The 25,936-nt window shown below is 39.0% G+C and overlaps 1 protein-coding gene across 4 annotated transcripts in view; it reads right to left on the reverse strand.

The window, feature by feature from the left end:
- The window catches only part of MYO5A (myosin VA), a 191,859-nt gene that overhangs the window by 43,352 nt on the left and 122,571 nt on the right, over positions 1-25,936 (reverse strand). For all 4 annotated transcript variants that reach the window (XM_035708806.2, XM_025472765.3, XM_025472764.3 and 1 more), the window contains exons 19-25: positions 23,234-23,445; positions 22,162-22,318; positions 18,059-18,298; positions 16,843-17,091; positions 13,454-13,547; positions 11,088-11,236; positions 4,833-4,946 (exon numbers count right to left, since the gene is read on the reverse strand). In XM_035708806.2, the coding sequence (XP_035564699.1) occupies positions 4,833-4,946; positions 11,088-11,236; positions 13,454-13,547; positions 16,843-17,091; positions 18,059-18,298; positions 22,162-22,318; positions 23,234-23,445 (1,215 nt within the window). The remainder of the gene's footprint in view (positions 1-4,832; positions 4,947-11,087; positions 11,237-13,453; positions 13,548-16,842; positions 17,092-18,058; positions 18,299-22,161; positions 22,319-23,233; positions 23,446-25,936) is intronic.

Raw genomic sequence — 25,936 nt, forward strand, 5'->3', positions numbered from 1 at the left:
CACATTTCTTTGCCTTTTGTTGAGGTTGAATACTTTTTATATTTGTTAGCTATCTTTAGTCTTTTGTGAATTCTTGTGCTGAATTCAGTGTTGCTTCAGTTCTAAAAAGACATCTCAGAAGAATCAATTAAACTATGTAATGGGGCATTTATCTGTAGGCTATTGGGGTCATTAACCCACAGACTAGCTAGACCTGGACTGTTTCTTACTGTCCACCCTTGTAATGTTCAACAGTAAGAAAAAGTTTAGGTATAAGATCTTTGCCATAAAGTCTGTCCTGACTGAGCAGAATAGATACAACATCCTGCCTGAATGTAAAATTACTATAGATTTTCATTCATATTAAAACTCATTTCTATACATCCCACAAATATTTGCAGTTCAGCTTATTTACAAGGTAAACATTCTATTCATGTGTTTTTAATGTTTGTTCATCTATTAATGAAGTATGTGTCCCTGAAAATTTTAATTATTTAATCTCTTTTTACGCTATAATAGACTTCACCTCACAACTTCATTCATTGTACCTAAAACGTCACCATTTGGGAATCATCCCTCTCAATCTTGAACAGGCATTTCATTTAAAAGGAATCTTCTCATTAAAATGGGATGGGGTGGGGTGCCTGGGTGGCTCAGTTGGTTAAGCATCCAACTCTTGATTTTGGCTCAGGTCATGATCTCAGGGTTATGAGACTGAGCCGGGTGTCGGGCTCTGTGCTAGGTGTGGAGCCTGCTTATGATTTTCTTTCTCCCTTTCCCTCTGCCCCCCACACAGCCTGGGCTAGTGTCTGCTCGCTCTCATTCTTTAAAAAAACATTAAAAATGGGATGAGGTAACTCTTTAGATATTAGCAAATACTACATAAAGAATTAGTTGACTGCCGGATAAAAGCAAAACCCTGTAGACAGGAATACTAAAATAGGAGATGAAATAATACAAAAAAAATAACATCTGACAACTGCAAAATTGCTTGAGGCACAATGACTGGTAATTATTTAAGGGCGCTCTGCACAGTGCCCATTCTTATCCCTAATGATACATCTAGTTAGAGATACCACTTCTTCTCCATGCCACATGAGCAAGAGGGAATATTGGGCCACCTGGCTGAGACAAGTTTCTGAGGTTTTGCTTTGCTTTCTTTTTGTAGAAAGGACTTTATCATCCATGGCTTTTCTAAAAGAGTGAAGCTTTGAAACTGACCTAAAACATCATGGTCTCTCATCTGAGGAAAATCCGGAAGACAAGAGAATTTATTCACAAAATTACCAGCGTAGATCTGCAATCATTCTGGAATTATTGCTAACAACAGCTGAGAGACGGTTGTGGTGACCTTCTCCCTAGGTTTGACAGGTATGAGGAAGCAGAAGGACGGAAGCAGAACTGGGATAGTTAGTCAGTGACTACTAAGAAAGCTGCACGACAGCAGGGAGAAGCAAAGGTTCCAAAAGAATGCCACTCCAGACCATGAAGATGCTGTGGGTGTGGGAGGGCTGCACAGCAGGTGGAGCTGGCAGGTGAGTTCTCCAGAGGGAAACAGCAATGGAGGTGCCAGCCCAACTTGTGAACAACAAATCACAGGTTTGGCAAAGCTAGAAAGACATCAATACTTTTTTTAACATCAAATTTTGCTATCATTACATGACTGAGGTTGGAATTCCATGTTTCAAAACAGTATGAAAAATTCTTCTCTATTTTAATAAAAAAAGAAGAATCAATTCATAACCAAGAGTGGGCCCATTATTTTCCTGGGACCAGATTCTGAAGGAACTGCTTGGGAATACTATACATAGTAGAAATGCTTCTTTATTTTGTTAGGGGCAATTTGTAAACCTGGCCATTACAGAACTAGTTGCAGTGAGGAATGCAAACCTGGAGGTCAAAAGTAATCAGAAGTGCAAATGCACAGCCATAGTCTTAGTCTGATACTTCTCTCCCATCCAACTTCCTTTCTGATAATCAATCTCTCTTCTTCTATTGCCAGTTTTATAGATTTCTATCTTTCTGATTCTGACCACACCCAATCAAAACTGTAGGATAGTCACTGGAAGCCTATTTATTAGAACAAAAACATGGATTTATTGAATGCTTACTATGTATCAAACATTGTTAAAAGTGCTTTAAAAGAATTATCTCAATCTTCAAAACATCACTCTAAAGTAAGATAATAATCATAGCATATCACTTCATAGGTGAGGAAACTGAGGCACAGAGAGGCTGAGGCTCAGGTTATGGACATAGTTCCAAGGAGGAGAGTTACTGTAGTCTGTCCAATAGTCAAGACAACCCTTCTAACTAGAGCCAGCCACATTTCAGATGCATACACTTAGTAACAAGGAATAATATGACTAGTTCAGTGAAAAGCCTTTCCCATTATTGAGAGATTTCCAGGTGCATGACCTACTGCTGATGGTCAATACATATGAAGGACAATACACAGTATTCCAGATCTGTCTGTGACTTCTGCAGCACAATTCATGCTTCATTATTTAAAAGAGATGAGCAAAATACTATATCCAACTCTAAACTAACTTTTTTTTTTAAGTAGGTGCTATGCCATTGTGGAGCCCAACTCAGGGCTTGGACAAACGATCTTGTGATCAAGACCTGAGCAGAGATCAAGAGTTGGATGCTAACCAACTAAGCCACCCAGATACCCCTAAACTAACTCTTAATTTGAAAAAAGATTCAGTGGAAATATGGGTGAGAATTAGAAACAAAAAGGTTAACTCTCCCCTCAAATCTGTAAGAATTAGGACACAACTTGAAAAGAGTAGAGACCCCAACAAATATCATTACTAGTAAAAATTAGGTAAAGCACAGAGGAGTTTTTGAGGTTAAAAATGTAATGTCCTTAAACAGAACTATCAATAAGAAGCCTCTTTGCCCTAATTCCTTTTTTTTTCCCTAATTCTTTTTTAAAGATTTTGTGTATTTATTTTGGAGACAGAAAGAGAGGAAAGGAGGATAAGCAGGGGTAGGAGCAGAAGGAGAAGGACAAGCAGAGTCCATGCTGAGCACAGAGCCTGATATGGGGCTTGATCCCATGACCTGAGCTGAAATCAAGAGTTGGATACCCAACTGACTAAACCACCCAGGCAACCATGCCCTGAGTTTAATACAAAATACTCTGCAGCAAATACACACTTTTTGTCATGGTTTTCCCCTCCCTTGCAGGAACTGTTCAAGTTGTATTACACTGAAGCCAATAGTTTGTAAACATACTTCCCTCGGACTGCTGGGAGTGAGTGCTCCCATTAAGACCAACTGGATACAATCCTAAAACTTTCATATCCACTGGAGGCTGAGAGGCTATAATTTTGAAATCTTCAAGATCTAACTTGGTGGTAGTCTCCAAAGATGGTTACAAATGATTGCTCCCAACACAACTGTCTTTTCTCCCATCAAGAGATGAAGTCCACTGCCTTTCCCCCAAGTCTGGGCTGGCCTTGTAATTTCCATGACATAGACTGTGGCAGAATTAGCACTGTGCTGGTTCTGGGCCTGGCCCCAAGAGCTCTGGTATCTTTTGCTCTTACACTTTTAGAGTCCATTCAGCATGCCACTGAACAGAGAAGTCACCTGGAGAGGCCCGAGGTTCTCTTCCTTGGGCTGGGATGCAGGGAGGTGCTCCAAGTACCAAGAGTTTACAAACTATTGGCAATACCACGTAAAGCAGAAAAACTGTCCAGTCAAAATCCAAAGAGTTGTGAACATTAATAAATTGCTGTTGCTTGAAACCCCTGCAGTTTGGGATGATTTGTCACAAGCAATGAATAACAGGAACAACCTCTATCCTGCTATATGGTGGCCATAAAACTCTATCAACAGTCTACAGTTTAATGTTAGCAGTAGAGAGAAGCGACACTGCAGCACTACATGTAAAACCCCCGCATGGGAGCAAGTAGAGTATGGAGCGACCCACAGACCAGCCTCAGTTAGAATACTGGCTCAGCCACTGACAAGCTGGGACCTTGGATAAGTTAACTTAGGGTTCTTGAATGTATGATGCCAACTATATGACATTTTTCCTTAAAATAAACAGAATGAGATGGCAGAAACTTTTTATTCCTGAGTAAAACTAAGACAAAGGAAAGAATCATTCAATTTTCTTCACCGTTCAGCCAGAAGCATTCTATTTCCGACTTGGCCATTTTCTCAGAACATAATATAAAAATAGAAGAATTTTGCCTGAATTACCCATTAGTGAAACTAATATCATATTTGAAAAGAAGATCTGAGAATTGGTTTGGGAACAATCTACCTTAAAGTCACTGTACTCTTGGAGTTACAGTAATGTATCATTTTGATATCATACCACATAACACAAACACTAAGGCAGATTTATAAGCTATTTTTCTTGCATTTTTGTGGACAAAAATTAATTGGTAAAAACTATTATCAAACAGAAGCAGCAGTTTTGTTAAACTCTTGGGCACTGGTTATTTATAATTTTCAAGGACAAAAGCCTTACTATTAAAACAATTTACCTCAGTCTGAAATAAATTTATGATGGGTTATGTTTTTTTGTATTAGGACATGTTAAGATGAGAAAGGGAATTACAAAAGGGAAAATCTTGTCATCAATATTACATTAAAAATTAAAATGTCTATTGGCCAAAAAACATATGTAATAAGTTATGTAAGTACATATAAGACAATATATGTAATAATTAATAAGCTAATTAAGCACCCATTGGTGATTTATGAAATATAAAGAGTTTGAAACAACTGTTACATTTATGGGCAATGAGGTCCATTCTGCAATGGAAATGCTTTCTGTTAAGAACAGCATGGTCACATCCTACTTTTAGTGATAGGTATCTAAAATGTACCTCTGTCCTCAAGGGCATATCTTCAGTTTCTGCAATTTCAGAGCTAAAGGTGTATTCAGACTCATTGCTGCTGTGGGTGGAGTCTGTTCTCTTGTGTCCAGGCTTAGGCACGTTCTGCAAGGCAAATAAACCAAGTAGAATTAATACTATATAATTAAACCAGTTATAGCTAAGACAGCATCCACCTTAACTTGGTTCTAACCCTCACTCACTGACTTGTTGCTCTTTTGCCCAAATAGTCTGTTCCATTTTGTCCTTATAAACTCTTACAAAAGGGTTACTTTCTGAGCTCCTCAAAAAAAGAGAAAGATGCGCCAGCAGGGCATGACAAAAATAGTCAAAAAAACCAAGTGCTCAAACAAAAATCACCTGTGATTATTAGCAGAGTCCTCTTTGGGTTTTTTTTTTTTTTTTTTTAAGATTTTATTTATTTGAGAGAGAGAGAGAGAGAGGGACACAGAGAGCATGAGCAGGGGGAGGGGCAGAGGGAGAAGGACAAGCAGACTCCCTGCTGAGCAAGAGAGCCTGATGTGGGGCTCAATCCCAGGACTCTGAGATCATGACCTCAGTTGAAGGCAGATGCTTAATTGACTTTAGTCATCCAGGCAGCCCCCAATTTGGGTTTTTATTTTTTATTATTTTTATTATTTTTAAGATTTTATTTATTTGATGGAATGAATGAGACAGCAGAAGCAGGGGAGCAGCAAAAGGAGAAGGAAAAGCAGGCTCCCCACTGAGAAGACAGCCTGATGTGGGGCTCGATCCCAGGACCCCGAGATCACGACTCAAACCAAAGACAGACATTTAACCAACTGAGCCACTCAGGCGCCCCACTCTTTGGGTTTTTAAAGTTGTGTGTGGCCCATCAAACTGGATGAAGTGTAGGTATAAGAACCTTAGCAACCAAACATTGATTTCAGTGTTGCCATTAAATAAAACTTAATAAAAAAACTCATGAAATATGTTTAATGATAGCATAAGCATTTTACTGCACTGTATTTGAGCATAAATAGAAAAAAAGGGGGGTTCTACATAGGTGATGATAATTTCTGTCACTTTTGGGCATGAAGTTGAATCTCTGGAGTCAGCAATGGGAAGGATGAGCAGTGCAGAGGCAAGAAAGCTGCTCCAAAAACCTTCTGAAGTCCTTGGGTTATTAATTCATGGAATCCAGGTGACATATTTATGACATGTGATACCAATGAAATTAGCATTCAGAAAGCTTATGAAGAAACAAACAATCCAATCATGAAATGGGCAAAAGACATGAACAGAAATCTCACAGAGGAACACTTAAGACATGGCCAACACGCACATAAGAAAATGCTCTGCATCACTTGCCATCAGGGAAATACAAATCAAAACCACAATGAGATACCACCTCACACCAGTGAGAATGGGGAAAATTAACAAGGCAGGAAACCACAAATGTTGGAGAGGATGCGGAGAAAAGGGAACCCTCTTTACACTGTTGGTGGGAATGTGAACTGGTACAGCCACTCTGGAAAACTGTGTGGAGGTTCCTCAAAGAGTTAAAAATAGACCTGCCCTACGACCCAGCAATTGCACTGCTGGGGATTTACCCCAAAGGTACAGATGCAATGAAACGCCGGGACACCTGCACCCCAATGTTTCTAGCAGCAATGTCCACAATAGCCAAACTGTGGAAGGAGCCTCGGTGTCCATCGAAAGATGAATGGATAAAGAAGATGTGGTCTGTGTATACAATGGAATATTACTCAGCCATTGAAATGACAAATACCCATCATTTGCTTCAACGTGGATGGAACTGGAGGGTATTATGCTGAGTGAAGTCAGTCAGTCGGAGAAGGACAAACATTATATGTTCTCATTCATTTGGGGAATATAAATAATAGTGAAAGGGAATAGAAGGGAAGGGAGAAGAAATGGGTAGGAAATATCAGAAAGGGAGACAGAACATAAAGACTCCTAACTCTGGGAAACGAACTAGGGGTAGTGGAAGGGGGGGAGGGCGGGGGGTGGGGGTAAATGGGTGACGGGCACTGAGGGGGGCACTTGACGGGATGAGCACTGGATGTTATTCTGTATGTTGGTAAATTGAACACCAATAAAAAATAAATTTATTAAAAAAATAAATAAAAAAAATAAAAAGAGAAAAAAAAAGAAAACAGAAAAGTTAAATAATTGCAGTCTGTTCCTTTCTGCAGGAGAGGGGGTTAGAGAATGACTTGAAGAAAGAAGGACTAAAAAGGCTGGGTTTTGTGCCCTCGCTCCTAGGGTGCCCCCTGCAAAAAGAGGTGGATAGGTTTAGGGGCCTGCATCTCATAGGGTTACTGATTCTGGAAACTTCAGACAGACCTGTGGAAGCTTTTCTGATCTGCCAATTTCCTTTACTACTTCTCCCAGCTGCAGGAGGAGCCAGAAGTCACAAAGAGCTTCTTTGCTTCTTCCTCTTCCATATCCAGGCCCATCTATATGACCAAAGGAAAGCCAGCATCTAGGAGCAGGTGAAAGACTCCCGGGCCATCCCAACCTGTACTCCCAGTGCATAAGGAAGACCCAAGAGCACCAGAGCTTCTGAAATTACTGAGCAGGCAGGGAGAAATCAACCCACATAAAGTCAAAGGTGCTCAGATTTACTGTTTGCGTACACAGGCAACCTTACTTAAAGTTCCTACCCCAGCCAACAATTGTATGGGAAAGTATTTATTAATAAATTGGTTGTGTCATTATGAGAAATAGGTAGGTCCATATAAATACCCTCAAAAAGGTTTTTAATAAGCTTATTAAAGATGAGTGAGACTTCTATTTTCCCTCATGTATGTGTTACTAAGCGAGAAGTACCTTAAGGTGTGACTAGAAGCAACATTATATATTTGCTATTTATTGTAACTTTGGGATACAGGGTAGTGGTAAAATGTTCTGGGTCTGAAGTAAGAGAGAGCTGGGTAGGAATTCTAGGTGTGCCACTTACTTGCTCCTTACCCAACTTCTCCAGGGCTCAATTTCATTAATGGGGAAAAGGTGAATAATAATATTATCTACCTGATAGGGTTTATGTGAGGGTTAAACTATCAATGTAACAAGGACTCAGTTAATGTTGAGTGATGTTGCCCTAGCATTAGGACCCTGCAGTGATGTAACAACTCCGCTGTGCGCGGCCTTCTGTTCCCCAAGATTTTAGTCCGTATGCCACACAATTACAAGGACAGACATCCTACTTGATCATCAAGTACCCCTTCAAGATCTGCATCTTGTACCTCCTCTTTTAATCTGTTATGTCTCCAATAATTCCTTCTCTTCTTGAATCTGTTTTACTCCCTTTGTCAAGGTTAATGACCCCATTGTTGACATGCTGGACTCCCTCCTTACTTGGGGTGAATCTTCAAACATTTCACAAGCCTGCATTCCTTTGCCTCATTTATCCTTTCACTGTCTGCTTGAATTTCCTTGGCCCTGGATTTAGTGTTTTCTTCCTTGCCTCTACTTTACAACTGAATGTTCATGGGGAAAAATCCTACAACACTTCTTGGTACCAGGGCCAACAAATCTAGTCCTTTGTAATCAGTGGCATTAACTTTGGCCCATGTTATCACATAGATTACCGGGAGTCCTGAGGCAGTCTATTAATTCCCCTCCTTAAAGTTTCCTGACATCCATTTGAGGAATCTATTTACCACAAAATGCTTCTAAGCATTGCCACAGTGAGTGCCGTCTGCAGAAGAGTGTCAATGAAATATTAGCCAAGTACCCATCTATTAGTCTCAAAGTTTCTACCTAAACATTAAAATAGGATATTGCTATTATTTAATTAATCCTAAATTATAAAGTCCATTTTTAAAAATTCTCTGTAATTCTTGGCAAACATTTTCTACAGATTCCAGACTATGTCTGGAGCTAGGAAAGGAGACTTAATGAAGAGCTGAGTAGGAAGCAAGCAGATTCTGATCTTCCTTCCTCTGTTATTTTCCTTTTCTCTCCCTCTGACCATTTTGTTAACCAAGAGGAGTGACAATGAGTCACAGGCATATAGTGGAGAGGATTATAGGCTGAGAAATCAGAAATCAAGCAGCTGAACTGCCCCTGGAACTAGATTATGTCTTTCTTTTTCCACAGCACTGCAGGAACAGAATAGCTAGCAGGCAGAGACTTGCCCAGCAAGAAGGAATAGCCCTGCTAAGTTGCTGGAGGATGGCCATTATTACTGGAGGGTCTTTTCTTTTTTTCTTTTTTTATAAATTTATTTTTTATTGGTGTTCTATTTGCCAACATATAGAATAACACCCAGTGCTCATCCCGTCAGTGCCCACCTCAGTGCCCGTCATTCAGTCACCCTCACCCCCCGCCCACCTCCCCTTCCACCACCCGTAGTTCGTTTCCCAGAGTTAGGAGTCTTTCATGTTCTGTTGGAGGGTCTTTTCTAGACATGGTTACCTCTTTAAGGAGGAGACACATTAATCTCACAGAGATTTCTGGGCATGTTCAGAAAGTGACATATACATGACGTATTTCTCTCGTTTTATTTTCTGAGGTTCATAAGGCATGCAGTTTTGTTTTGTTTTTTACAAGGCATGCAGTATTAAAGAATCCAAGAAATCCTTTAGGAAAAAAATCTGTTTCTCTCTGTTTCAGCTAGTGCTTCCCACATTTATTTGACCCTAATCATTTCTTTGCCCAATACCACTTCTTAATATCCTAAGTAACTCTAGAAACACCTCATGGGACATGAAACTTAGCTCTAACCATAACCAAAGCATAGATTAACCAAAAATGTTGGCAAGGTTATCTGGTAAGAAGAATACACCCAAGAATGGAACTCTGGGGAACATGATATTCAAAGACAGAGGAAAAGGACTCTAGAAAAAGCTAAGAATGGGAGAATGTGAGGGAGGAAAGATTTCAACAAGGCCAAGTGCAGCAGGGAGATCAAGGAAGACAAGACATAATGAGAGTCTTTCTGGTTTGTCAGTAAGAGTAATGGTGACCTACTCCTACTTCTAATTTCACTTTGTCACATATAAATCAGGATAGAGTAACAAGGTTTGAAATAACAGTCCAACTGTGGCATTTAAATTAGCTTTTTAACTTCTTTGAGACTAGTTTCCTCTCTTCCAGATGACAAATTTATTTCATTTCTTTTGTGTTACATAATCTCCTTTATTTTGACTTTTTATTTATTTATTTTTTTTAATTTTTATTTATTTATGATAGGCACACAGTGAGAGAGAGAGAGGCAGAGACACAGGCAGAGGGAGAAGCAGGCTCCATGCACCGGAAGCCCGACGTGGGATTCGATCCCGGGTCTCCAGGATCGCGCCCTGGGCCAAAGGCAGGCACCAAACCGCTGCGCCACCCAGGGATCTGGGATAAATGCCACATTTTAAAAAACATTGTCCAAGGATCAAGATAAAAGCAAAAGTTGAAGCAAATATTCTATGCTACAGATATCAAATTATCTTGTTTTTTATAAGAGGTATTTCAGAGCATTTCTAGCCATCTGTACCATTAGGTTACCTTCAAGGCCGATACTTACAGGGAACAAGAGAGCTAGAGAACTCTTTGTTTCCTGACAGTAGGTTAAGTAAAAGAGAGAGGCTATGTAGAACTATTAAAAATACAAAAGGTAGCTGGTAGATAAAGAAGAGTTCTTGAAATAGATAATTTAATTACAAATAGAAACTGAATTTTCTTTTTGTAGGAATACAACTTTGAAATTATAATAAAAACTAGTAGAGGAAATAATTACATAAATATATGCTTTCTGTGTAAATTTTACATGAAGTCATTCAATACGTAAGACAAAGTCTTTAAAGTGTTTGACTTTACTAAGTATTCATGAATAAAGTCATATGATTCATGGGATTTGCTTTACAACAACTCAATCCATTGGATGAGGTAGGTAGGAGGAATAGAGTAGGGGTAGAAATGTGTTGACCATTTTAAGTGTATAGAAATGCAACTGATTTCTGTGCATTGATTTTATATCCTGGCACACTGCTGAATTCCTGTATGAATTCTAGCAATTTTGGGTGGAGTCTGTGATGTGATGAGCACTGGGTTTTATACAGAACTGATAAATTATTAAATAATACATCTGAAACCAAAAAAAAAAAAAAAAAAAAAGAAAGAAAGAAAAAGAAAAGAAATGTGTTGACCATTTTAGAATTGGGTAATGAGTACATGAAATACATGGGGATTCATTCCACTATTTGCTTTTGTATGTGCTTAAATGTTTTCATTAAAAAAAAAAAAAAAAGCAAATGTTTGACTCACCACCATCAGAGTCATCTCTTCTTTAAGGTCATCATATCGTTCTTCTAAGCGACTAAACTCATTCAGAAGGTTCTGATACCTCAGTCTTTCATCATTAAGATCGAGTTCCAGTTGTTTTGTTTCTTCCACTAACTTTTTCTCCATAGTCTCTGAAAGAAAACAAAAGGGAAAAGCATAACAAAGATGGCTCTACAGAACTCAAGAGTACAAACATGTATGCTGACTTCCAGTTTCTCTACAAAGGGTTTTACTTTTAGCACCATGAACTACAAAGAGAATGTAGAGAAAGAAAACATCATGACAAGAAAATATAATAGTTTGTTAATAACAATCATCTACTGAGGTCTTCCATGTACTATGGATTTAGTGCCATTAGCTCATTCACTGTTTACAGCACATTACAAGCTCCACTACTCATTGTTTAGTATTTTTTATTTCACTATATTTCAGGCTCTTATAAAACTCTTTTGTCCAAATTAGCATACTCTGTCAAAAAGTCAGAGATACTCCTCACATCTCTGAGGGTGGCGACTTCCCAGTGAAACCAGTTGTCCTATGTTCTGTGTCAACTCTCTGCTCCGTCCCCAGGCTGAGATCTTACAATTTTTCTACCATGTCGAATCACCCCCTCTCCAATCACTCCCCCATTTCAAACCAGATAAAGCCCCCATGCCTGGTCATTTGTGTCACTACTTCTCTTGTGTGCTGCTGGGGGCACCCATTTACCATCCCATTCTGCTGTCTCTGTTGCCAGCAGCTTGCATTTGCCTGGGATGTCATCTGGAGACGAGATGAGCCCCTGACTACAGATAAAGCAAAGCAAAGAGCCTCAGATCTCAGCTGTATGTTTTACCTAAATGAGCCAATCAGTCACATTTATAAATGTTAAGCTTCCTAATATTGATAAGGCCCATTTTATTCTCATGTTTTGGAGCTAAATATTAGCTGCCCTGCCTGTTTCGCCTGCTTCACCATTTCTTTCCCTGTCCGCTCCATAAGGGTGTGGGCAGCAAGTATCCTGTCACAACTGCTTCCCTGGTGCCCACCACAGTGTTTCCCTAATGTAGGGCGTCAATAATGTGTAAATGAATGAATGAATTTCTTCTCCTCTAACATTCTATAAATTGCCTTTTATTCTCACCAATTTGCAGAAGCTGCATAAAGCTACCAAGAAATTTTCCCTAGGCAAATCCAATGTTAGCTCTTTGTTCTTGTGATCCAATTTCAAGTATTCTCCTCATTCTGGATCTTCCCATCACATTCTGCATCCTAGCAGCCTCCTTTCCATGATCAATGACTGTTTTTAATATCATTTTTTTTCTAGTTTCTTTTCTCCACCTTATCCCTTACTTGTGGTCATCCCATAAGGCTTAATTCCAGATTTCTTCTCTTTCCATTATTCCCTATAATTGGGAGGGAGAAGGTAGTGGGGGGCAAAAACACAGAGGGCTCTCTTACCATCATAGCTTTAATGGATACCCAAAGGCCTATTTCTTTCTGTCTCTCATCTTTAATCTCAATTTGTTTTCAGGACATCTCTACTTGGAGGCCTACCTGACATCCAAAATTTAACACTGTAACAACTGATCTCATTAATTTTACTCATAAACAGGTACTTCCCCCCCTCAGTTTCCTCATCAGTAATAACACACCATTATTGTTGTAATACCTCATCTCAAAACATCAGGAGATTATTATTCCTTTTCTGAATACCACATCAAAAAGGATAATATTCTGGTGATTTTTTTTTCATAAAAATATATCCTCACTCCAACCCATCTCTTTCTCTCTGTCTTTACCACCAATTACTATAGCTTTGATCTTTGTATCATTTAGCCCACATTTATATATATGTGGACTCCTTGTTAATTATCATCATTCTTATCTATCTCACAACTAGCAAATAGAATAAATATCTACATCTAGTTAGTTCTCTATTAAAAAAAATTAGAGTTGCTTTTTTGGGGGGTGGAAAAGAGTTACTGATCTTGAAAGAATAATAACCATTTTTTTAGCAAAAAATAAATACACATAGACATATACATATTAGCTCACGATTTCTTCCTAGTTCAATAGAATCCTATAAGCTATAACTAATATATCACAAAGAACAAATTAATTTTTAAAAAATTACATAGGATTCTGACTGCACATGAATTCACATTTGTGCAAAGAAAGACCAGATGACAAGTTCACCAACTAAATCAACCAAAATATTTCCAGTGCTTGCCTCTTGGAACTTCATAAATTTACTGATGACAATGTCAACTTTTTAAAATATTTCAGCTCTAAGCAAAGTTGTAACTTCTAAAACCTTGGTCTGCATTTGGCTGGAGTACAGTAGGTTATGCCCACCTGAGCCTTACCTGTCATCTCCTTAGCCTGCTCCACAATAAGATGATTGAGAGCCTCTTTTTCCTGCTTCAGCAAAGTGTTTTCTTCCTTCAGATTTGACACCAGCTATCAAATAAAACAATACACTCAGATGGCAGTAGTAGACAGGGGACGCCCAGTACTGGATATAAAAAGCATACCGCAGGCCCTCCCTACCTCCATGTCTCTGTGCCTCATTTCTTTACCTCGGTCCATGTAGTCAGTTTTTGAACTTGGCTCAAACATTGCCCCCTCCAGAGGGTCTTCCTGGAAACTCTCTCCAATTAGGTATCTCTCCTACAGGACCCTGTATGTGTCTCGTCATAACCCTTATAAATGATTTACTTCTACTTCCCTCAGAAACTAGAAATCTCTGGGAGATGGAGATAATTGCTGTTGTTTTACTTTGTACCTTGAGCATTTAGCAATTGCCTGGCACCTAGTAAGCGTTTGCTCTTGAAGGAATGAAAATGCCTTCTCACCTCAACAGCCTAACACAAAGCTTATGGGTACTCATGATTCAGGTATTAAGAGAGATTAAGGAGGTTAAGAAAGATGTGAAAGGCATTTTGGTTCTGGAATTCACCGAATTCCTTCTGAAGCTCCCTGCTACCTGTCTTGAGAAAGAAAACTGCCCTTTTATCTCCTCTTAAGAGTTTTAGAAGGTTACAAACTAGTCCTTTTAGTCCATGTCTAAGCTCTGGCCTTACAACAGTGTGAAAGTACTTAATGCCACAAAACTGTACACTTAAAAATGGTTAAGGTAGTAAATTTTATGTTATGTATATGTGTATTTTGCCCCCCCAAATCAGACACATACACATGCAAACAAAACATTTCGCCCTTTCACTTTCCAGTTCCCAGTTGGATGAGGATCCCAGGAAGCAAAACTCAAAACCAAAGGTTAACTCTGCAAAGTTTATGGCTTACTCAGTTCACCTATGAAATAAATGTGTGCTTATGATGACTGAAATCTGAATTCCTTTCTCTAAGCATAAATTCAAGGAACTCTTAGAGTGATAGCTTGTTTTCCTTCCCTCCGTCCTTCCTTTTTAAGGTAAGCTCTATGCCCAACATCAGGTTCAAACTATAACCCCAAGATCAAGGGTCACATGTTAATGCAATAGCTTTAATAATAAAGAGAAGGTTATCAGGAGTTCAGAGACAGAGAAAGGGAGCTCTGTGACTAAGGACCCCTAAAGACCAGGGAATTAGATGGGAACACTGTGCCACAGCAGAAGTCGGTCCAGAAGGTATTCTTTCTGATGGCCCAGTCTCTTCCCTCCATACTGAAATAGCCTTAACAGCTGCTCTCACTAGAAAGGGTGGAACTCCTGACATGCTCTTGAGAGAAACTGCTCTTTGTCAGCGGTGTGCAGCCAATAAACTGTGGTGCTTTTACAAAACACATGTGCCTCCCCCATACTTCTAAAGCCTGGGCAGCTATCTTTTTAAAAACTCTTCAGTAGATTCAGATACACACTCCTGGTTACAAAGAAGAGTTCTAGAGTATCTTCTAGGCTCCTTGATCAGAATGGTTGGGAAAGTAGCTTTCCTGACCATAAAGCTGGCTGTCAGAGTGAAATTTTTTTCATTTTTCCCAATTACTATACTCTGCTCAAGAGAATTAATGGTGGTATCTATAGCTGTCTCTGGGAAAAGCAGAAGATAATAAAAGAGAAAGGAAAAATCTGAATCTCTTCAAGTGTGCCATTCTTTCAGACTAGAAAGGTATCAACTTGACTTTGAATAAGAAAAGAGAATACTCCTTTTCTTCTTTTTAAAGATTTTACTTATTTGAGAGAGAGAGAGAGAGAGAGAGACAGAACACAACAGAGAGCACAAGCAGGATGGAATAGCAGAGGGAGAGGGAGAAGCAAGCTCCTCTCTGAGCAGGGAGCCTGACGTGGGACTCCATCCCAAGGAGCCCCTGGGATCATAACCTGAGCCGAAGGCAGACACTTAACTGATTGAGCCACCCAGGTGCCCGAGAAGAGAATACTCCTATCAAGCTTAAATACTCTTAAATACTTCAGATTCCTCTTCAGGAATCTGAGAATCTGAGACTCAAGAATCTATGAAGAGCTTCTGTAGACTCAAGAAATGAAAAAAAGAGTTCTTAAACCTCAAGAGTATCCCTCTGAATGCCTATTTGAATTCTGATGAATAAGCTTACTATGTCAAAATAACATATTAATGCCATTGCTATTTCTGTATATGGAGCCCAGATCTGCTAGAGATACAGGAAGAATTATTAAGACCCTGAACACCATGGGAAAATTGCAATTTTATTAGCTACACTATCCCATCTGAATTGCACCTAAGTGCCTTCTGAGGTTCTCACTGCATACACTGTGTTAATATTCAGAAACCAGTACAGGGGAGCCTTGGTGGTATGGTTGGTTAAGAGTCCGACTCAGTTTGGGCTCAGGTCGTGATCTCAAGGTTGTGAGACTGAGCCCCGCATCAGGCTCCACGCTCAGCCTTCTCCCTCTCTCTCTCCCTCTGCCTCTCACCCTACGCTTGCACACTCTCAAATAAATAAAATTTTATATATATATATATATATATATACACACACACACACACACATATATATATACACACACATATATATATCAGTACAGAAAAAGTACAGGAAATTGGAAGCCTTGCCAGTAGTTACAGCCAATAGTCATCTCTGTTTTCATTTGAAGGTGGTAATACTAGCAGAATTTATGAAAATCTATCACTTTTTTCAAGTAAGCTTTATGTTGAGGTACTTTTATTTTGCTTAAATAACACATTGCATTGGTACTTAAGAACCTTAATGTTTTCTGTACTTAATAAAGTTTTGATGTAAACTTTGATATAAATTTGTAATATAAAATCACCAGTCTATAAGCATTGTTGTTGTTCTATCTGAATACCAGCTCTTGGCTACAATCAGTGTTTCGACATTTGGATTTCTCCCACTTGGACTTCTTACACAGCCTTACTGCAGATTTCCATAAAGATCTGTACTGTACTATCAGCTAGTGACATTTCATTGCTTGACTGACTTCTTACTCATTAACTCTTTTGATGAACAAGATGTCTACACTTCATCCAGATCTATGTATTTAAAGGAAAAGAGGACAGAGTAGGTACTTGGCCATGAATTCTCACAATACTGCTTTGCCTCTGTTCTTACTAGAGTCAAAGGTTCTACTAAAAGACCTACAACTACTCATCCATCATGTGGGAGAAATGCTTGGAAAACACTAACAATGAACAGTAAACAAACTGACATTTGTATTTTACCTTTGATTGAAACCAACCTTGAGCCACATGGGCCAGGTCATGATGACAGCACATTTCCTCTGTGAAAGGAGTAGATGGGGTTATAAAAAAGAGCTCCTACCTGCTCAGTTTCCTGTTTGTATTTATCTGCACGTTCCTCAATAGATTTTTTCTCTGACTGAGTTTGTTCCAGGTCTTTCCGGAGTTTGGCGATTTCTTCCTGCAGACTGAGGACCCGTCCAGTAGCAACCTTAGCCTCCTCCTCACTTAGTTGAAGACGCTCTAAGTCACTTCGTAGTTTCTCAGTCTCTGAGTTATATATTCCTTCCAGAGTAGTCAGTTTCTCCATGAGGCATTTGTAGTCTTTGTTCTTTTAAACACACGCATAAGTAACAATAGGTAAATATATATATCAAATGCATTTTGAGAAAACCATATTTATTCATCATATTCATGCTATATCATCATAGCACTGCTGTAGTATCTAACCAAAATACTAACCACAACCTTTACAATCAATACCCTCATAATGATACAAAAAGGAAACAGGGAGAATTAATTCTGTTTTATATCATGAGCAACATGGATAGGATTCTCTCATGGTCACAAGGTGAGTTACCACAGTGAATTCTTAATTTCCTGATTCTTAAACCAGAAATAGATCTACACTTGCTTTTGAAAATAAATCAGTGTTCTACCAAAAGCCATATGCTAGTCAGGGATTCATAAAAATGATACAATGGCCTCAAAATCACAAGTTACTTACAAAACTCTTTATTACCTCAAAATTCCTCCCACTCCTCCCTCTTCCTGATGAATCCTGCTTTTATTATGTTTTCCCCTCCTCAGTATTTATGTATCGTTAATTAGCATTTTATCATTTTCATGTGCTAAAATATTACTTAGTAACTATCTCTAGGAAATAAAACTAGCCCTGCAAATAGACTATCTGCTTCTCAGAAGCATGGACATCTTCCTACCTCTTTTACCATATCTCAATGTTAAACAACTTATATGTAAAAAAATACTTTATGCAAATGAGTAATGATGATGAAAGAGATTTATAAAGTATAAAGTACAATACGACTCTTGGTCATAAATAACTTGGAGTGCTAATAAATCTGGCTGTATTCCTCAGAATAATTTCCTCCCTTAGTCCTTGCAAGTATAACCTTACCTATGAGCTTGTCACTATTTCCATAATGACATTAGTGTCATTATTATTTTACTTTTTTGCTATGATTGAAAAGTAAAGCCAAAGGCAAACACTGCTGAAATTAATCCCAGTGGAGTTCTTTAGGCATGCCCCATTCTCAGGGCTTTTGAATAAAACACACCTGCTCATCAACTTTGCGCTGCAGCTGCATAATCTTGTTCTCCATGCCGATATGGAGCTTCTTATAGCGCTCAACAGAGCGAGCTTCAATCTTGAGCTTCTTCAACTCGCGCTTGGCCATCATCCGCCGGAAGCAGCACTGCAGGTAGATGATGGCATGCATGCTTCTCTTGTAGCGGGTGCGAGCCAGCCAGCCCCGGACCCACTTCTGAATGATAACTGCTTTGTGCTCACGGAGCATCTGCAGAGAAGGATAAGTACAGGTAATGTCAGACCCTGGACTAGACTCAAGGTTCAACATTATCAACCCACATATGAGGAGGAGAATCCATAAACTGCCTAGGTGGAAAGATACAAAGATTGAACCAACAATACACTATTTGGATTTTACATTTCACAAACTTATGCAGGCACAAAATTTTTATTTTATTTTATTTTATTTTTTAAAGATTTATTTATTTATTTATTTATGAGCGAGCGAGAGAGAGAGAGAGAGAGAGAGAGAGAGAGAGAGATGGGCAGAGACTCAGGCAGAGGGAGAAGTAGGCTCCATGCCTGGAGCCTGATGTGGGACTTGATCCCGGGACTCCAGGATCTCGCCCTGGGCCAAAGGCAGGCACGCCAAACCGCTGAGCCACCCAGGGATCCCCCACAAAATTATTTTAAAAGGCGATTTGAAAAGTAGAATTTAAAATGTGATTTGAGAACCATACAGAAAAATGTTTATTCATGTTATATGTTTACATATGATGATAAGCAGAGTATATACACAGAAGCTGTCTAAATTAAAGGCACTAGAATACTAAAAGGAGAACAATTCTAAAAAGAAAGGAAAAAAAACATTAGGTATCTTATTGGTGTATGATTTTTGTTAGCAACAGATGATCCCCTGTAAAATGAACAGACCTGTGTGGTATTAAAATAAAAGACTGACCCACCACCCTTACTCCTGATACCATATCACTGTTCATTGGGTGTATGCTTGAAGACATGAGGTATGAGTAGTAAGCTGACTATAGAAGCCAACACTAGGGATACTGCAATGTCTACTACTAATTTACTGATTCTTCCTCTAAGAAACAAAAAAATGACACTCTTGTTTGCCATATTTGAGGAACATTATTTTTAAGGATTTCCCATTGCTATTTCAAATGTAGCAGGAATCCACTTATGAAATTAAAGGTGGTAGGGATGGAGCTTTAAAAGAAAAATAAGGGCAGCCCCGGTGGTGCAGTGGTTTAGTGCCACCTGCAGCCCAGGGCGTGATCCTCGAGACCCTGAATCGAGTCCCACGTCAGGCTCTCTGCATGGAGCCTGCTTCTTCCTCTGCTTGTGTCTCTGCCTCTCTCTGTGTCTCTATGAATAAATGTCTATGATTTTATGAAATGACTCTTGTATAACTGATATTTAAATATATGCATTTGATTAAGTATTAGCAATTATGACAAATGGACATAATGTACCTCTCATGAAACTTTTTACATGTAAAAATCTATTCAAATAGTTTAATAAAATCATTAAAAGAACAAATTTGGTTTTTAGACTATTTAACAAAGAAAAAATGTAACATTCTAGAAAAAACATTTAAGAAATAAGTGGCTAAGTCTTTTTTTTTTTTTTAAGTAGCTAAGTCTTACATACAAAAAAAAAAAAAAATCATAGGTGTTTAGGAGACCTTAATCATCTGTTTGGCAATTGAAGGCTGCCCTTTCCAGCTGTTCTCCTAATGCCAAAGCAGCCTTCAGCTTCCACCCAGTGCAGTCACCGTGCATCCTGCTACAGTGAGACCAGCATTCTGAGCTCCCCCTGAATGTCACAGTCCTGAGGGAGCCCTTTGTCTTATCTGGGTGACTAGTGACCAAATGGATAAGAATCCGTGATGGAAACTGAAGGCTTTCAAACTTTAAAACTCAGAACACAGTGGCAAAGCTATTAATACCAGTTTTCCTATGCCATTTCCTTCTCTCCACGTTACTTTGAGCATTGATCCATTTCTGAAATTTCAGTCAAATGGAAACAGTATATAATTAGAGCTTTCACTCCCAAACTCAAGTCCATCAGTGAGTCAAAGAAGTGAATAATACCTGCTCTCCCTTTAAGACCCCCAAATCCCATGAAGGGGAAGCTTGGACTGGACACAGCTAGAAGGAGAACTGACAGGGGTGCTAGTGGCCTGTATGTGAGCTTGTCTCTACCTGCCACCCCCACGTGTCCAGTCACAGTGGGGATTGAGTTGGCCAGAGTCTGTCTCTGCTAAACTGATGGCCTCCTAGCCCAGTTCAAATATTCCTGAGGAAAACAAGAGGGGAACCAGTTTGTTGTATCTAAAAGGTCAAGTTTAATAAGGCTTTTCCCCTCCTTGAAAGCTCATGCCTATACAGAAAAAGCACCAGAAGGTGTGGCAGAGAGAAAGACCCAGAGTAGCTGTCTTCAAATTTTCTTCAAAACATAGCTATAAAATATGCTCATTTAAGCATCAACTTTCCATATTTCTTTGTTGTCTAAAATTATTTCAAAATAAGAGTAAAATAAACACATAAATGAGACTTGGCCACGCCCATGCACTGCTTGTTACCAGAGATATGTCCCTCAAATCACTCTGATGCTCCTTCTAAAGGTGATGCCCACTGAGCTCTAAGATCTAGACTGTATTTCTGACTTATTGAGAATATACCCTAAAGGACAGACTCAAAACCTTGCCAAAGTGAGAGATTAAAATCTTCCATCAAGGAACGCCTAGATAGCTCAGTCAGTTAAACATCTGCCTTCGGCTTAGGTCATGGTCCCAGGGTCTTAGGATTGAGCTCCATCCATGTCGGGCTCTCTGCTCAGTGGGGAGTGAGCTTCTTTCTCCCTCTTCCTCTGCCTGCTGCTCCACCTACCCATGATCTCTCTGTGTCAAATAAATAAATAAAATCTTTATTATAAAAAAAATCTTCCATCAATTAGATCATACACTGTCAGAGGTGAGATTAAGATTAATCTGGTAATCTATTATCTAGTCATTTGATTATTGCTAGATATAAAGATTACTTAAAAATTTCTGGAGCATCATATTCTAGTCAATACAACTTTTAAGCACATTAATGTAATTTATTTCCTTTTCACTATGCTAAATTCTTCTAAAGTTGTTTCATTCTTGGTACAATCTTCTACCCATCTATCATAGTAGTCTACCTATTCAAAACTCATCACAGTCAGCTGAATAAAGGCCCCCAAAGACATCAGATCCTCATCCTTGGAATCTGTAAAGATGATCTTATTTGGGAAAATGGTCTTTGCAGATGTGATTAAATTAAGGGTCTTGGGGAACCTGGGTGGTTCAGTCAGTGAGCTTCCAATTCTTGATTTCAGCTCAGATGGTGATCTTAGGGTTGTGGGGTTGAACCTCACTTTCTGGCTCCATGTTGACTGCAGAATCTGCTTGTCTCTCCCCCTCCCCACGCTTGTGCACGCATTCTCTCTCTCTCCCCCGCCAAATAAAAAATCTTTTAAAAAAATTAAGGATCTTGAGATAGGAGGATTATCATGGATTATCTGGGTGGGCTTCAGATCCATCACAAGCATTCTCATAAGAGATAGACAAAAGAAACAATGTTAGACACACAGAGAAGAAGGTGATATGGAGATGGAGGCAGAGGCTGGAGTGAAGCAGCCACAAACACATGGCTATTGGCAGCTGCCTGGCAAAAGTTGGAAGAGGCAAGAGACAGATTCTCTCCTGGAGCTTCTGGAGAGAGTACAGCCCTGCTGACATCTTGATTTTGGACCAGGGATCCTGATTTTAGACATCTGGCCTCAGAACTTTGAGAGCATAAATTTCTGTTTTTTAAGCTACCAAAAGCTTAAAATTGGTAATTTATTATAACAGCCACAGGAAATTAATATAGTCACTTTTTTTCAAATTACACAGATAAGGGGAGAAAGGTAATTTTTTCTACTATTCTATTAATATATGCATTTAATACTTAAAAATATATTTTAGTTGTTGGTTGTCTCCATTCAGTTCTTATATCCACAGGAACTCCTGTGGTATTTTGTTCAGATGTAGAATTTGATTAATGTTAATGGAATGAATAAACAAAATTGGAAATAATGCCTCACCTTGCGATACCTATTTCTGGCTAAGTAGCCTCGCAAATAAGACTGGAGAACAATAGTGGCCGTTCGTCTGATCTTGTATTTCCTGCGGACTATATACATGCGCCAGTACTTCTGAATAATCGTTGCTGCCTTGGTTCTGCGCAGGAACTTAGCATAGCTGGCCAAAGAAAAGGGTGGTGCATTGTCAGTAATTAGAAAAACCCAAGAGTACATTTTGCAGAAACTTAAAGCACCAATATCTTCAGCATAACAAGTAGTACCTCCATTGTTATAATTCTAATATTACACATGTAAAATCACTTATATTCATATAGCAATTCATAGTTCCCCCAAATATTGTTGCATTCATTATCTGATTTGAGTCTTCCCTGAATAGTAGGATGTCCCATATTACCTGATATTACAAAAAAGATTTACAAAAAAGAAAGTGAAGCTCAGAAGAGTTCTCTCTTTCTAGGACAGTGTTTATTACCTCAGCTGTGTCTCCTTTACATCAGTGACTGGCTATCCACAGTAAGCCCATATTTACTTAGCACCAGCTTTCTTACATCTAGCCATTGCTAATGTGTGATGTTTCTCCATAATCTACCTGTTTGGGCAGAAGTTCTTCATCATTAATTCATCTCTACTGACAGTTCTAAATTAAAATCATCCTCATATGTAATCATACTAGGTATCATTCTCCTCTAGATCTTCTCAGTTAATTGCTCCTGAAAACTCTTCAATGGAATCATTATTAACGAGCACATATTCATGACTGTTTTTAATTTACAGAAGATTTCTTCAAGCCCACATAAAAGTACAAAAAGTTAAAAACACCAAGGACACAAGTAGGCAGTAGTTTGTAATTTTTTGGTAGATGAATCTAAATGATTCATAAGGGTGAGTGAAATTTCCTTCGATTTAATGGTCTTGTGAGTAGATGTTATTCTTTGAAACTAGGAAGACGCAGGGTGTTGCCTTCTCAAATAGGAAGACCACTGAAAACTGTCCTCAGTTGGACAATGAACCAGATGAGCTCTTTGGGCTCCGGGGCCATGAGTCAGGCTGGACAGGCCACCAAGAAACCTACCATCGGGCCTGGTAGCCTCGCACATATCTCTGCACAGTAATGGCCGCCTTCCGCATGCGCAGGTACTTCTTCCGCAGCAGCCACCCTCGGATGGTCTTCTGGATCCGGATGCAGGCAGCCCTCAGCTTATCTGCCCTCAGTTTTTCTAGATAGGCCACTTGACCAGCACGGAAAAAGATCTTTGTCTTACCAAACTGGTATTTGTCCTTGTCCTATGTTTTGGAAGAAATTGTATACTCAGAAGTAGAAATGTTGACCATATAAATGAACTTCTAAAAGAGGAAAAAAATGTCTACAAGCAGAATCAGTAAAGGGATGACTCTATTAACTAAAACTTAGACTACATCACAATTAACTAATAAAGTCAGACTGTTTAATCCTATGCAAGTTGAGCAAATAGAAGGGATTTTAAGGAAAACTGCAGTTTTTAATTAAGAGTTATTTTCCAGAATCATTCTACCTGAAATTATTATCTGAGGCCAAAAACTTGGTTGTGGGTTATAGGCAGTTATTGTTTACATGTTTGCATTTTAAATATCTCAAGGAAATGGAGATGCTGACACTCCCTCTGACTGACTCAGGCTGTAAGCATTACATCAGGCTGTATGTTCCATGAGAAAGCTGAAGGGACAAAAAAACACCAGCATGAAGAGTCAGGCAAGAAGCCACGCACACAAAGTAAGAATTAAACAAGAAACTTGCGTGTTCACATCAGGAGTTAAATTTGCAACAGTTATCTGTTGCTTTTATCAACAATATTTGAAAATAAACACATCTCTATAAATGTATCTAAAATCCTTCTATAAATTTCAAAACTCCTTTTATAGGAACATAATCGCTTATCTTGCTCATTGCCTTTGGATTACAAGCAGAGTCCAACATAAACATGCATGTTATTTTTGGTCTATCACATTCTTATGTACCTCCTCTAGAAGGATGCAGGTTATTAACCATGCTCATATCAAAAGAAGAGTGGAATTTATTTATAATGATCACTACCATGTTCTAAAATTCTAAGGGAAAACAAAGAAAATCACTTTTCAGTGTATATAGTCATCTCCTATCTTGTATACGAACCAGAAAAATCAGAAATCTCCATATATACATAAATCATGTAAAATTATTTTTATTTAAATCAATAAAGTTTACATAGGAAGTCTAGCTGAAGACATAAGCTGAGCTAGAAGGTGGCTCCTCTCTCCCTCTCCTGCCTCAGTTTCCCCACTCCACCCCTGCTCTCCTCTACCATGCAGCCTCCTCTGTCAAACCACCCTGCGCATCCCTGAACCAGGTCTGATGTGGTCTGGGTGACGACGTGGTCTGGGTGTAGGACTGTCCAATTTTGCTTTCTGTTCCCACCTGAATCTAGGTTAAAAAGGAATTGCTCCAAACCCAAAAGCAGGATTCTTTTTACACATTACTAAGAAAGTGGCCTTAGCTCTTCCCAAGAAACCAAAAAATGTTATTACCAAAGAAGAGATATTACATTTAGTTAGTAGTCAGTAATTAAGACTAATTACCTCAAAGTGAGGTAATCTGTTCAAACTATTGTCAAACAAGTGAAAATATTTTTTTAAAATATCTTTCATGAGGGGCAGCCCAGGTGGCTCAGCGGTTTAGTGCCACCTTCGGCCCAGGGCGTGATCCTGGAGACCCAGGATCAAATCCCACATTGGGCTCCCTGCATGGAGCCTGCTTCTCCCTCTGCTTGTGTCTCTGTCTCTGTCTCTCTCTCTCTGTGTCTCTCATGAATAAATAAAGTCTTTTAAAAAAATCTTTCATGCATCTTAAACTCTTCATAAACTATATCATTGGTTCTCAAAATGGAGTCTTCAGATGAGCATCAGCATCACTTAGGAACTTGTTAGAAATCCTTATTATTGGGCCCATCCCAGAACTACAGAATTAAAAATTCTGCAGGAAGGGGGTGCCTGGGTGGCTAGTGGTTGAGCATCTGCCTTTGGCTTAGGCCATGATCCTTGGGTTTTGGGATTGAGTCCCTCATCAGGATCCCCGCATGGAGCCTGCTTCTCCCTCTGCCCATGTCTCTGCCTTTCTCTATGTGTCTCCCATGAATAAATAAATTAAAAAAAAAAAAATTCTGCAGGATGGAACCCAGCAATCTATTTTTTTTTCTCCAGCAATCTATTTTAACAAGCCATCCAGGTGACTGTGATACATTCTGAAATTTTAAAACTCTCTAGTTTGGCATGCATGACTTTTCAAACACCAACCTACATTTTTTAACCATATCCCTACCGTCCCATATACCAATCTTATACTGCAAACAAAACAGTTTACTGTTTTCTGAGCCAACTCTATGCTTTCCTACTTTTTCATACATTGCTCCCTATTAGAATGTCTTTCTACTTTTTTACTATCTTCCCAATTCTTTAAGGCCTGACTCAAAACACACTTCTTCCCTGAAATTATTCCTCCTTCCCATAGCACACATGGCTTTGTCTTCCTCTGATTTCTTTTGTGTGTAATAGACCTTAAGGCATATTATACTTACCTCTAAAATGCATGAATTTCCAAGACAGACTATGTTACCTTGGGGCAAGGCTTATTTTTTCTTAATCACACAGTATATCTGGCCTGATATCTTCTGTAAGTACAAGATGACCTCTAATTGATAATGATCAAACTCTAAACAAGTGTATCTGAGGTCTGGGTCCAGGCCTCACCCTCCTGTTTCCTAAC

The sequence above is a fragment of the Canis lupus genome, chromosome 30 (assembly GCF_003254725.2).
Source record: "Canis lupus dingo isolate Sandy chromosome 30, ASM325472v2, whole genome shotgun sequence".
Lineage (NCBI taxonomy): Eukaryota > Metazoa > Chordata > Mammalia > Carnivora > Canidae > Canis > Canis lupus.